At 40.5% G+C, this 11,518-nt stretch overlaps 1 protein-coding gene across 2 annotated transcripts in view; it reads left to right on the top strand.

Annotated features, from left to right (window-relative positions):
- LOC127625351 (chordin-like protein 2) overlaps positions 1 to 3,575 on the top strand; it is a 12,469-nt gene extending 8,894 nt beyond the window's left edge. For both annotated transcript variants that reach the window (XM_052100606.1, XM_052100605.1), the window contains exons 10-11: positions 95 to 187; positions 1,657 to 3,575. In XM_052100606.1, coding sequence (XP_051956566.1) covers positions 95 to 187; positions 1,657 to 1,790 — 227 coding nt within the window. In that variant the 3' untranslated portion in view covers positions 1,791 to 3,575. The remainder of the gene's footprint in view (positions 1 to 94; positions 188 to 1,656) is intronic.
- The last annotated feature ends 7,943 nt before the right edge of the window (positions 3,576 to 11,518 follow it).

Raw genomic sequence — 11,518 nt, 5'->3', positions numbered from 1 at the left:
CTTTTATTGTCATTAAGGTTGCTAAAATTATTATAAACTTTCTTGTCTATTGAAACAGTATGATTTCTTTGAAACTGTCTTCTATTCCTTGCAGGTGTTTTGCATTTAATGGAATCAGGTGATGTTCAAAAGAAAGACCTCATAGAACATCCTGAAAATTACATCTTACTGACCACATTAGATGAGGGTATGTTTAGTTATAAGGCTGCAGTTCTTTTTATTTAAATGCATTTGTTTTCATTAGGATAAGTTTGCATTATGAAACAGGGAGTCATACAATACACAGTACAGCTTCATTTAAAAAAGCCACTGCATATTTGGATACAGTTCAAATTGAGTTTGAATTGAATACTCAGACAGATAACTCAATTCAATAGATTAAGATGGAGAACCCCTTATTGGTTGTATAGTAGGGCAGGAGTGGCTAATCGGGGGGATCCCCCGGCCGGTCAAATTAGGCCGGCTGGTCCGAATGTTTTATTAATAATCTCTCATCATGTGTCGGATAACAGTTGCCGACCATCTGGAATTTAAGGGATCAGAATTGCGTTCCGTATTATAGTGAATGCAGTCTTTACCGTATTTTATCTTGTCACATCCATAAAAACGAAACTATTGTTGTATGGATGAAAATGCTTCAGGTACAAGATCATTACAAGTTTAATACTGACTGTAGTCTCACTATCTCAGTCAGTTAATCTCTGAAATCCTCATTCCTAGCATTGCAGAGTAATAACAATATTGTCACAAATTTAAGAATACTTAATGTAAATTAAAGCAGATGCAACAGCACGACACAGTACGGAAATAATTTGACTTTACAGATCTCAAAAGATTAAACTCAGTGAAACAAACTGTCCAGAGTGCCTTCAATATTGTATCCTGGACTAAAGCACTCTTAAAGTAACAGTAACTATATTGCCGCTGTCCATAACATTTACATTCAAAGAAAAGAAAAATACAAATTTGTTCTTTTTTGCGTTTCAGCTTAATACAGATTTGGTAGAAACAAAACTGGGACCCACTTAATATTGAGTGTCATTAAGTATTTGAACAATGTACTTGTTATGAACATATGTTTTGCTGCACTGTACTTACATTTGAAGTACATAAATTTAATTAGATATGTTAATATACTGCTAACCTTACCCCTAAACCTAACCCTACCCCTAATCTATTCCTCAACCTACCCCGTACCTCAACCTCATTGGCAGCAAATGTGAATCTTGTGATAATTTTGCAGAACATCATGCAGTTACACAATACATTTTAATTTTTTTACATAGTAGTTAAAGACACCTGATAACTCATACCCATGAGCTGCACCTAACATAGGTGAAGTGTGTGTTTTTTCAATGTTACAATAATTTATCCTATCCACACTTAATATGCAGAGTAAAGTAAACCATTTGTAGATTGAGTCCAGTGATTGAACCAATGGCGTGCATTTGTGGTAAAACAAAATTTTGCAAAACAAAATATTTTTATCCAAACAATGGCAGATAGAGAGAAGGGGGGAGTGTTTGAGAAAACTGTTTGAAAACAGTCATTATTTGGTGTTCCAAAATTCCATTTGGTGATGCTAGTTGCAGTCATTACATATTTCACCTTTTTCCTGGTCTATGTTTTTATACCTTATTCTATGTTTTTGCACAGACACTTGGAGGAAGTTTAAAGAAGAGGAGGACAAGCAGAAGGACTTGAGTAAGATTAGGATCTGTGAAGATGGAATAAAGGAAGTAGTGAAGTACTTAAAACCTGAACAGCTAGACAGCCTTTGCAGGTCTTAGTCTCCTCACTGCTCTCTAACACTGTGCCATCCCAGTCTCTGACACCCATTTTGTTACCGAAGAACACACTCGCCCCCACACACTCACACAATGTGCATGTAGTACAAAACCAGATGCTGGCAGCAGGTAGTCTAAAGATCTCATTTATTACTATGAGTCATTTAAGCACAAGTAGTCTACTAAATGGGCCAAAATTGTATGCATTCTCCAGGAAGAAAGGGTGTAAAGCAATCCTCATCATTAAAGGGTTAGTTTCCAAAAACTGAAAATTCTGTCATCATTTAATTACCCTCATGTTGTTCCAACTCCATATAACTTTTATTTTTCACAATTTTTGTCACTTTTCACTTTCATTTTATTGAAAAAAGAAGCAATGAAATTAAATTGTGACTGGAGCTGTCAGTCCCTAACATTCTGCCTTTTGTGTTTCATGGAAGAAACAAAGTAATTCAGGTTTTGAACAAAATGAGGGTGAGTAAATGATGACAGAATGTTCAGTAAAAGGAATATTGCATGTTGTTCTAGCAAACTTCCACTGCATGTACATAAAAGGAGAAGCATAGGATGAAAACAGCTTAATGGCCAGAATGCTTTTATAAAGTTGACATAGGCCACTTTTTTCCACTGTACTTAGTTACACGTCAGTCATATTTGTATCATGAATTAACTAAATATACACTATTTATTGTGCATTTAAAGCAGCAAACATACTTTTCTTTGAATATAACTTTAATAGAATGTTTGTCTGCAGAAAATGTTTTGCATTGGCGTGCATGTAGCATGTAAATTGATCTGGTCATGTATAATTCCTATGAACTTAATGATCAAAAATATATTGGGCTAATGACCTGGTGTAACACTAACCAATATGACATTGCAGTTTTTACAACTGAATGTGCCATAGCACAAGTTACAAATCTATTACTGGTTTTCTGAAAAGTTATAATGACCTATTGTGTATTAAAGGGAATTCCCACTAATGCCATAAATAGGTTAGAAGTTGGAAGCAATGTGCTGTGTTATATGTTGAGGTTTTGCAGGTTTTAAAGGAATAGAAAAATGACACAAAAATGAAAATGATGTCATTATTTTAGGTTGTTCCAAAACCTGTATGACTTTCTTCCTTCCGTGGAACACAAAAGGTGAATTTTTGAAGAACATCCTGGCCACTCTTAACTGTTCTTCACACAGTCAGTATCATGCAGTATGAAAACTTGTAATATACTGCACAATTCATTTGAACTACGTTTATGGTACTTTTTTGTTTGACAGTCCAAGCTAGTGGACTTGTATTAGCTTATATTACTGATCTCATGTGAATTCTACTCTACGTATGAATGAATCATGATATAATTGATAACTCATTTTATTGCCACATTTTTTAAGGTTTTACTTTTTATGTAGTGCATCCTCATATTTAAATGCCCCTCTAAACAGTGTTGCCAATGTCTGAATGTTTGCAAACAGTGTGCTGTTGCTCTGCTGTTTCAAACTTCTTTTTGGCTTTGAGGGAAGAACCAAAGCCAAAGGGAGTTGTAAGGAATTTATCTATTCTGTTTCCTTAACTGTTCCAATTAATGATTCTTTGAGAACTTTTGTGGAAGATTTTTGGGGCAATAAGACTTTTTTAAGTTGCATTCACTAAAATGAATCGCAGTTAAGAGTCATTCGCTTGGGAGGTAGCACAGTTTTGCAGTGTAGATTCTAAAGAACTGGCTCATAAAGGCACCGGCATACTTACGGCGAAATGGTTCTTCCCTCAAAGCCAAAAAGAAGTTTGAAACAGCAGAGCAACAGCACACTGTTTGCTACATAAAATGTAAAACCTTAAAAAATGTGGCAATAAAATTAGTTATCAATTATATCATGATTCATTCACACGTAGAGTAGATTTCACATGAGATCAGTAATATAAGCTGCTTTGATGATGATATAAAGTAATATATATCCAGTAGCTAATGGGTAATTTGTCATGTTTACATTCTGCATTCATGGCCCTAATGTGCTAACACACTAGTGGTAATGGGCAGAATCAAAGTCTTTCTAGCAAGTCAGTCTACTGGAGTCCATATTTGAAATACTCCCAGGAAGCTATTTCCAGTCATGCCAGTGCAGCTCCTATCTACTAAAATGGGAAAAGACAGAAATCTCCAAAATAGTTGGTCAAGATTATGATTAAAGAACAAATTTCAAATCAGCAATAAAATCTGACAATACTGGTATCATAAACTGTGCTTCTTTACCTCATATTACGGTAAAAAGTTTCTCGGCTTGTACAGATAATGCGCATGTGCGTTCTCGAGTTGATTGACTGTCGATGTCTATATCTAAAAGGTTCAATTTTCTCCCATTCACTTTAATAGAAGTGGCCCGTCTCTGCTAAATAGTCTCTGGCAGAATACAAACAAAGAATGATGATACTGTAGGCAAGTTTGCAACAGCTCACTAATAACTTTGCACACGGTGTGTTCATGTTGACCAATCTTAACTGACTGAACAATGTAACTGGACATAGAGGTCAGCCTCAAAGTAGGTGGAGCTCCAGGTCACACCTATAGGTGATGTGGACCAATGGCAGTAAGAAGGTTTTTTAATAACTGGTATGAAGTTATCCTGAAAGATTGTGCTGGCAAGCTGTTACAAACCACCAAAACAAACTAAAACAACGCCTTCGTTTTGGCCAGATTTTTTTCTAAACGACGTCACACTGTTTGTTTTCGATTTCGCACAGAGTATGCCGTGGCCTTAATAGTCATTTATTTGGGGAATTTAGTTTGAAATTACATTAGAGTGAATAAATAACCACATAATTGTAATTACTGGATTAACTATTTTAAGCTATCCTTTTAAGGTATCGAAAATCAACATACAAAAGCAGGTCATTAATTCACACAATCATTGACACTAAATGAGAGGGAGACATCTGGGATGCTTACTTTGAAGGAAATTAATACTACATTGTGGGATAAATTAGTAGAAACCTGTTGTGGTTCATCACAGTTCCTAGTGTATCATGGCAGGGCTCTGGATACAGTATTATTGGAAAATGTAGATGTTTAAGGGAGGGTGAGCCTGTGAATAGGCTGTCAACAGACTTGTTTATGTCATAAGGTGTGAAATAATCCTCATTTGTTCTTCAGTCATGCTCACAGCAGTGAACTGAGAGTGGCCGCCGAACCCAGAATGGGTCAGTTCATGGAGTTGTTATCAACATCCACTCTATCCAGATCCCAAAAGCCCACTTTCCTCTTTTTTCAAATAAGTCATTGTGTTGGCCTCACACATAGTGCCAGACAGTGCTGCTCATATCTCACTGAAAGCCTGACAAAATATTTTGAAACAGAAGCCCCTCAGTTGCAGACCTTAATAGTCACACAATGAAGCTGTGAATTGTTTCCGCTGGCTGTTGGATATAACAGTTTCTGTCAATTTGTCCTCTTTGAGCGGATTGGCAGGAGACAAGGGGGATTTTGGGCTATGCTCCTATTTCATTTTCTCCCTCTGTGTACGTTAGTTTAAGAGGACAGTCAGACATTGGGATTGATCCATACTCTCACTATTGTTTTTTACAAAGAGAGCCATTTGTAATGTCAATACCCTAATTAACCCAGATAATCATTTTATTGCTCGGACGTTGCTCTTTCATAACCCAGGAAACTTAAAGTTTATCGTTTACTCACCCTCATGCTATTCCAAACCTTTAACTTTCTTCTGTGGGACACAAAAAGGAGATGTTAGGTAGAATGACAGCCTCAGTCACCATTCACTTTCAATGTATGGGAAAAAAAAGATTAAAGAGGCTGTTATTCTACCTAACATTTATTTTAGTGTTCAATAGAGGAACAAAAGTCATATGGGTTTGGAACAATATGAGGATGTAAAAAAAAAAACTTTTATTGATACCAAGCTGCCAAAAAGACTCGTTCTCCACTTCCTCCACATTGTGATGTCACACTGTGGTAAACATTTGCATATGACTGCCTCCACAACATCTTATCAATGCCTACTTTACCTTATCGGTTCTGCAGCCCAACCCAGTAGCTGTGAGCAGTGAAATGGCAAGGAGAGAGCAGAGAGCCAGTCATAACAAGAACTTGAAGAGCAAATGAGAATGCACATTGAAAGTCTGACTTTTGATTGCAGGCTTTGTCTTGGCTAATCTGAACACAACTTGAGGCATCATTGAGATCTCTTCTGAAACTCTAGAGGAGACAGACCCAAGTTATATTACTGGAGAATATCAGGATACCAGGAGACCTGAACAAAAGTCTCCATTTAATCTCTTTACTGTGTAGGAGCAACAATTGAGATATGAACAAGGTCTAATTTTAGATTTTCTTTTCCATTCTTTTATTAATTATTATATACTGTTGTGTTGATTTAATGAGTTTGAAATGATTTTAGCTCTCTGAAGTTGAACACATGCTGCTGGAGCACAAACTTGATTTTAAACATATAGCATTTGGCACCTACATGGTCTCTTCATTTTTAAGGTTTTAAATTCCCTCTAAATAGTATTCAGCTATGCATGCTTAGTCTTGGCTTAGTCTTGGCTCTGGCAGTTTGAACTGCTGGGGGCAGTCAGTGGGTATAAATCAGTTGAACGGGTCAGTTCTCTGTGTGAGGGTTCCCGTCTTGTTTCCCGTTGTAATAGCGCATGCTAAAGTGTGAATGGAGCTAGACATTTACATTTACAGTTATGCATTTGGCAGACGCTTTTATCCAAAGCGACTTACAGTGCAGTTATTACAGGGACAATCCCCCCGGAACAACCTGGAGTTAAGTGCCTTGCTCAAGGACACAAAGGTGGTGGCCATGGGGTTAGAACCTGTGACCTTCTGATTAACAGCCCTGTGCTTTAGCCACTACGCCACCACCACTCATTTTGCTGAATTTTAGGTAACAACAACTAATGTATAGTTGAAAATAAGAAAAATGAAATGCATTTGAACACCTTCTGTTTGTTAAACAAGGACTGCACTTCAGAAAATGCTGCATGGTAGGATGTCCTGGGTGAAGGCAAGGTGAGAAAACTTTATGCCTCTAAATTGTTGCTCTGCACAGTGCCAGATTCACAGTCTCCAAGCAACTGAAGTATTGCAAATGAAAAAGGCTCTTGATTTAAAGGGAGCTAAACTGTGTTAAGGTAATTAACTCTGATGGACGTGTTTGTTTTTATAGCTGATTAAGGTGTTCATGTAACCTAATCAAAATACTTCAGAAATCTTCTAAATGCATTGCTTTTTACACCCTCCCTCTCTGCTTAATTAAGCTGCCTCTGATCATTTCAGCAAATTATCTGAATCATGCAGCAAATGCTGACAATCCTGAGTATCCTTTCATATACAAATCTTAAAATAAAATTTGAAAAATTTATGACCCACCTATCTTTAACATGAAAATGCCACTAAAATGTAACATATTTAAATAAGGTCAGTTAATGCCTTAAAGGGATAGTTCACCCAAAAATGAAAATTCTCACATCATTAACTGCCATCCCAGATGAATTTCTTTCTTCTGCAGAACACAAATGAAGATTTTTAGAAGAATATCTCAGCTCCATACAATGCAAGTGAATGGTGGCCAGAACTTTGAATGCGAATAGTTTAATTTAAAGAACATTAGTCTACACAGAGTTATCACCTGCCAAGTCATTTACTCAACTGTGTTAACGGAAATAGAAATCAAAAATAAAAACTAAAATATATTGATAGATCCATCCATCCATCCATCCATCTTCAACCGCTTATCCGAAGTCGGGTCGCGGGGGCAGCTGCTCCAGCAGGGGGCCCCAAACTTCCCTATCCCGAGCCACATTAACCAGCTCTGACTGGGGGACCCCGAGGCGTTCCCAGGCCAGTTTGGAGATGTAATCTCTCCACCTAATCCTGGGTCTTCCCCTAGGCCTCCTCCCAGCTGGATGTGCCTGAAACACCTCCCTAGGGAGGCGGCCAGGGGGCATCCTTACCAGATGTCCAAACCACCTCAACTGACTCCTTTCGACACAAAGGAGCAGCGGCTCTACTCCGAGCTCCTCACGGATGACTGAGCTCCTCACCCTATCTCTAAGGGAGAAGCCCGCCACCCTTCTGAGGAAGCCCATTTCGGCCGCTTGTGCTCGCAACCTAGTTCTTTCGGTCATGACCCAGCCTTCATGACCATAGGTGAGGGTAGGAACAAAAATTGACCGGTAGATCGAGAGCTTTGCCTTTTCGGCTCAGCTCTCTTTTCGTGACAACGGTGCGATAGAGCGAGTGCAATACCGCCCCCGCTGCCCCGATTCTCTGGCCAACCTCCCACTCCATTGTCCCCTCACTCGTGAACAAGACCCCGAGGTACTTGAACTCCTTCACTTGGGGCAATACCTCCTTCCCTACCTGGCGTACGCACTCAATCGGTTTCCTGCTGAGAACCATGGCCTCAGATTTAGAGGTGCTAATCCTCATCCCAGCTGCTTCACACTCGACTGCCAAGCAATCCCACACCCACTGCTTTGCCTCCCTCACGGCCGAGGCCGCAGCCCTTCGGGCCTGATGATACCTTGCAACTGCCTCCAGAGACCTCCGGGACAACAAATCCCGGAAGGCCTCTTTCTTCAGTCGGACGGCTTCCCTGACCACCAGTGTCCACCACGGTGTTCGAGGGTTACCACCCCTTGAGGCACCTAAAACCTTGAGGCCGCAGCTCTCCACCGCGGCTTCGGCAATGGAAGCTTTGAACATTGCCCACTCCGGTTCAATGTCCCCAACCTCCGCAGGGATGCCTGAAAAGCTCTGCCGGAGGTGTGAGTTGAAGATCTCACAGACAGGGACGTCCTCCAAACGTTCCCAGTTCACCCGCACTACTCGCTTGGGCTTCCCAGGTCTGTCCAGAGTCTTTCCCCACCCCCTGACCCAACTCACCACCAGATGGTGATCGGTTGACAGCTCTGCCCCCCTCTTCACCCGAGTGTCCAAAACATATGGTCTCAGATCCGACGACACGATTACAAAATCGATCATCGACCTTCGGCCTAGGGTGCTCTGGTACCACGTACACTTATGAGCATCCTTATGTTCGAACATGGTGTTTGTTATAGATAATCCATGACTAGCACAGAAATCTAATAACAAACATCCACTTGAGTTCAGATCGGGGAGGCCGTTCCTCCCAATCACGCCTTTCCAGGTGTCCCTGTCATTTCCCACGTGTGCGTTGAAGTCACCCAGCATCACTATGGAGTCCCCTACTGGGGCCCTATTCAGGACTCCATTCAGGGTCTCCAAGAAGGCCGAATACTCTGAACTGCTTTTCGGTGCATATGCACAGACAACAGTCAGAGTTTCCCCCCCCACAACCCGTAGACGTAGGGAGGCAACCCTCTCGTCCACCGGGGTAAACTCCAACGTAGTGGCGCTCAGCCGGGGGCTCGTGAGTATCCCCACACCTGCCCGTCGCCTCACACCCTGGGAAACTCCAGAGAAGAATAGAGTCCATCCCCTATCCAGGAGTACGGATCCAGAGCCAAAACTGTGCGTTGATGTAAGCCCCACCAGATCCAACTGGTAATGCTCCACCTCCCTCACCAGTTCCGGCTCCTTCCCCCCCAGTGAGGTGACATTCCACGTCCCCAGAGCTAGCCTTTGCTGCCCGGGTGTGGTCCGTCGAGGCCCACGGCCTTCACTGCCACCCATATGGCAGCGCACCCGACTCTTGCAGATTCTCCAATGGGTGGTGGGCCCAAGGGATGTAGAGGGGGGTTTCACGGCGCTTTTTCGGGCTGTGCCTGGCCGGGCTCCGTGACAAGCCCGGCCACCAGGCGCTCGCTGACGAGCCCTCCATCTGGGCCTGGCTCCAGACGGGGGCCCCGGGCTTCCTCCGGGCAGGGTAACTCCTCCTCCTTCCGTTTTTGCCATAGAGTCTTTGTGAACCATTCTTAGTCTGGCCCCTCACCTGAGACCACTTTGCCTTGGGAGACCCTACCAGGAGCACATGGCTCCAGACAACACAGCCCGCAGGATCATAAGGGCACACAAACCTCTCCACCACGATAAGGTACTGGTTCCCGGAGAAGCTAAAAACAATGCAATGTAATACTTGCACAAACCCCCAACAGAGTCATTCGCATTACAGTTTTCAAAAAACTCACTTTAAGTATCACGTCAAGCTTTAACTAGAGTACATTCTCTTTTGTAGAAGCAACCAGTATGACTTAAAAACTAATGTAGTGCATATATTGATAGAAAAAAACTAAAACTACAATTAATTGAAACTAAACTAGATAATTTGAAACTAATTTAAAAACCCAAAACTATAATAGCCTTGCTTTGAATCTCCAAAGATCACATGCAGTCAGCATAAAATAAATCCTTAAGACTCAATTGATTTATTCCATGTCTCCTGAAGCGATATGATAGTTGTGGGTATGAAACAGATCAATATTTAAGTCCATTTTTACAATAAATCTCAAAGAAACCCAAGTTCTCGTCCCAAGTTGAAACCAGTAAGGATTCAATTAAAAAGTCATAGCAACTCGAATCAGTCTTTGCTGAGTTTGGTGGAGGTAGCTTGAAAGCTGTAGGATGAGTTACAGTTACAGTTGGTTTAGACATTTTGAAAAAACCCTAGCACAAGTCTTTTCATAAAAGTATGTTGGCTTTGTCAAAACCTTAAAAATGCCACTAAATTGAGAGAGAACAGACTGAGAAACCTCTGCCATGAAAAACAGTAATTAAGCCACAAGTGAATGCCACATCAACGCATGATGGATGTATGTCGTATGGCCTGTTAACTAATGTGACAATGATGAAAAATGGGGCTTGGTATTTTAAAGATAATCAGGACTTGCATTGGCTTGTATTCACGCCAAACTCAGCACAGGGATAGTGTTTCATTCCATTCCATTTATTAATATTTGTAATCAATCAAAAACATACTCCAATTTTGTAACGCATAACACAATATTTTTAAGCTTGATTTCAAAGACAGGTCCAGATGTAAGGCATCACACACACTAAGTATTCTCTAAAACATCAAATCCCAGAAAAGTGATGCATCCTCCGCCTTTTCCAATCATGTCTTGCATATTTTTCTTTTCTGACAAAGAACAGCATTTCTCCAGCCAAACGTGGTTATATTACCCAGTCAGATGACCATGTGTAAAATGTCTGCTTTCAATTAATGCACAATGATTTATTCTTTAACAGCTCTGCATGAGAACAGTGAGGGGGATTATAGAAATAAATCACTGCTGAGTTATTAATCTACAAAGAAAGAGTCTCACATGCCCTCAAGGAGAATTTTCTTTGTCCTCACTTGAAAGGCTTATTCAGTACTAATTGTTTCACACTAAATAAACTTTTATGATAGTCTATAAAACATTTCAAAAGAAAGTTGTCCTTGTGGGAAATGTTACTTATGTTAGTTTTAGTTATTCAGAAGAATATGTGTTTCAAACCCTCAAAAGGTACCACATCATGGGTTAATGTGCAAAAGGGAAGGGTCATGTAGATAAATAGGTACCTAATTCGATGTGAATATTCAGCAATGAGATGATATTATTTGTAAAAGGGCATTGGAAGAAAAAAAATAGTGAGGGAAAATGGGATAGGGAAAAATGTTAGAAACATGAGTAGCATCTCTCTCCAAAGAATACATTTAAACTGAGAACTAGATTTAGAGGGTCCTTTTTTTGTTGGCAGAAACTCCAAAAGCCCTTGCAGAAAGAGCTGATTTAGTCGGTTGTGTAT

The sequence above is a fragment of the Xyrauchen texanus genome, chromosome 31 (assembly GCF_025860055.1).
Source record: "Xyrauchen texanus isolate HMW12.3.18 chromosome 31, RBS_HiC_50CHRs, whole genome shotgun sequence".
In the NCBI taxonomy this organism is placed as follows: domain Eukaryota; kingdom Metazoa; phylum Chordata; class Actinopteri; order Cypriniformes; family Catostomidae; genus Xyrauchen; species Xyrauchen texanus.
The sequence above is the reverse complement of the archived record's forward strand: the minus strand, read 5'-3'. Positions and strand labels throughout refer to the sequence as shown.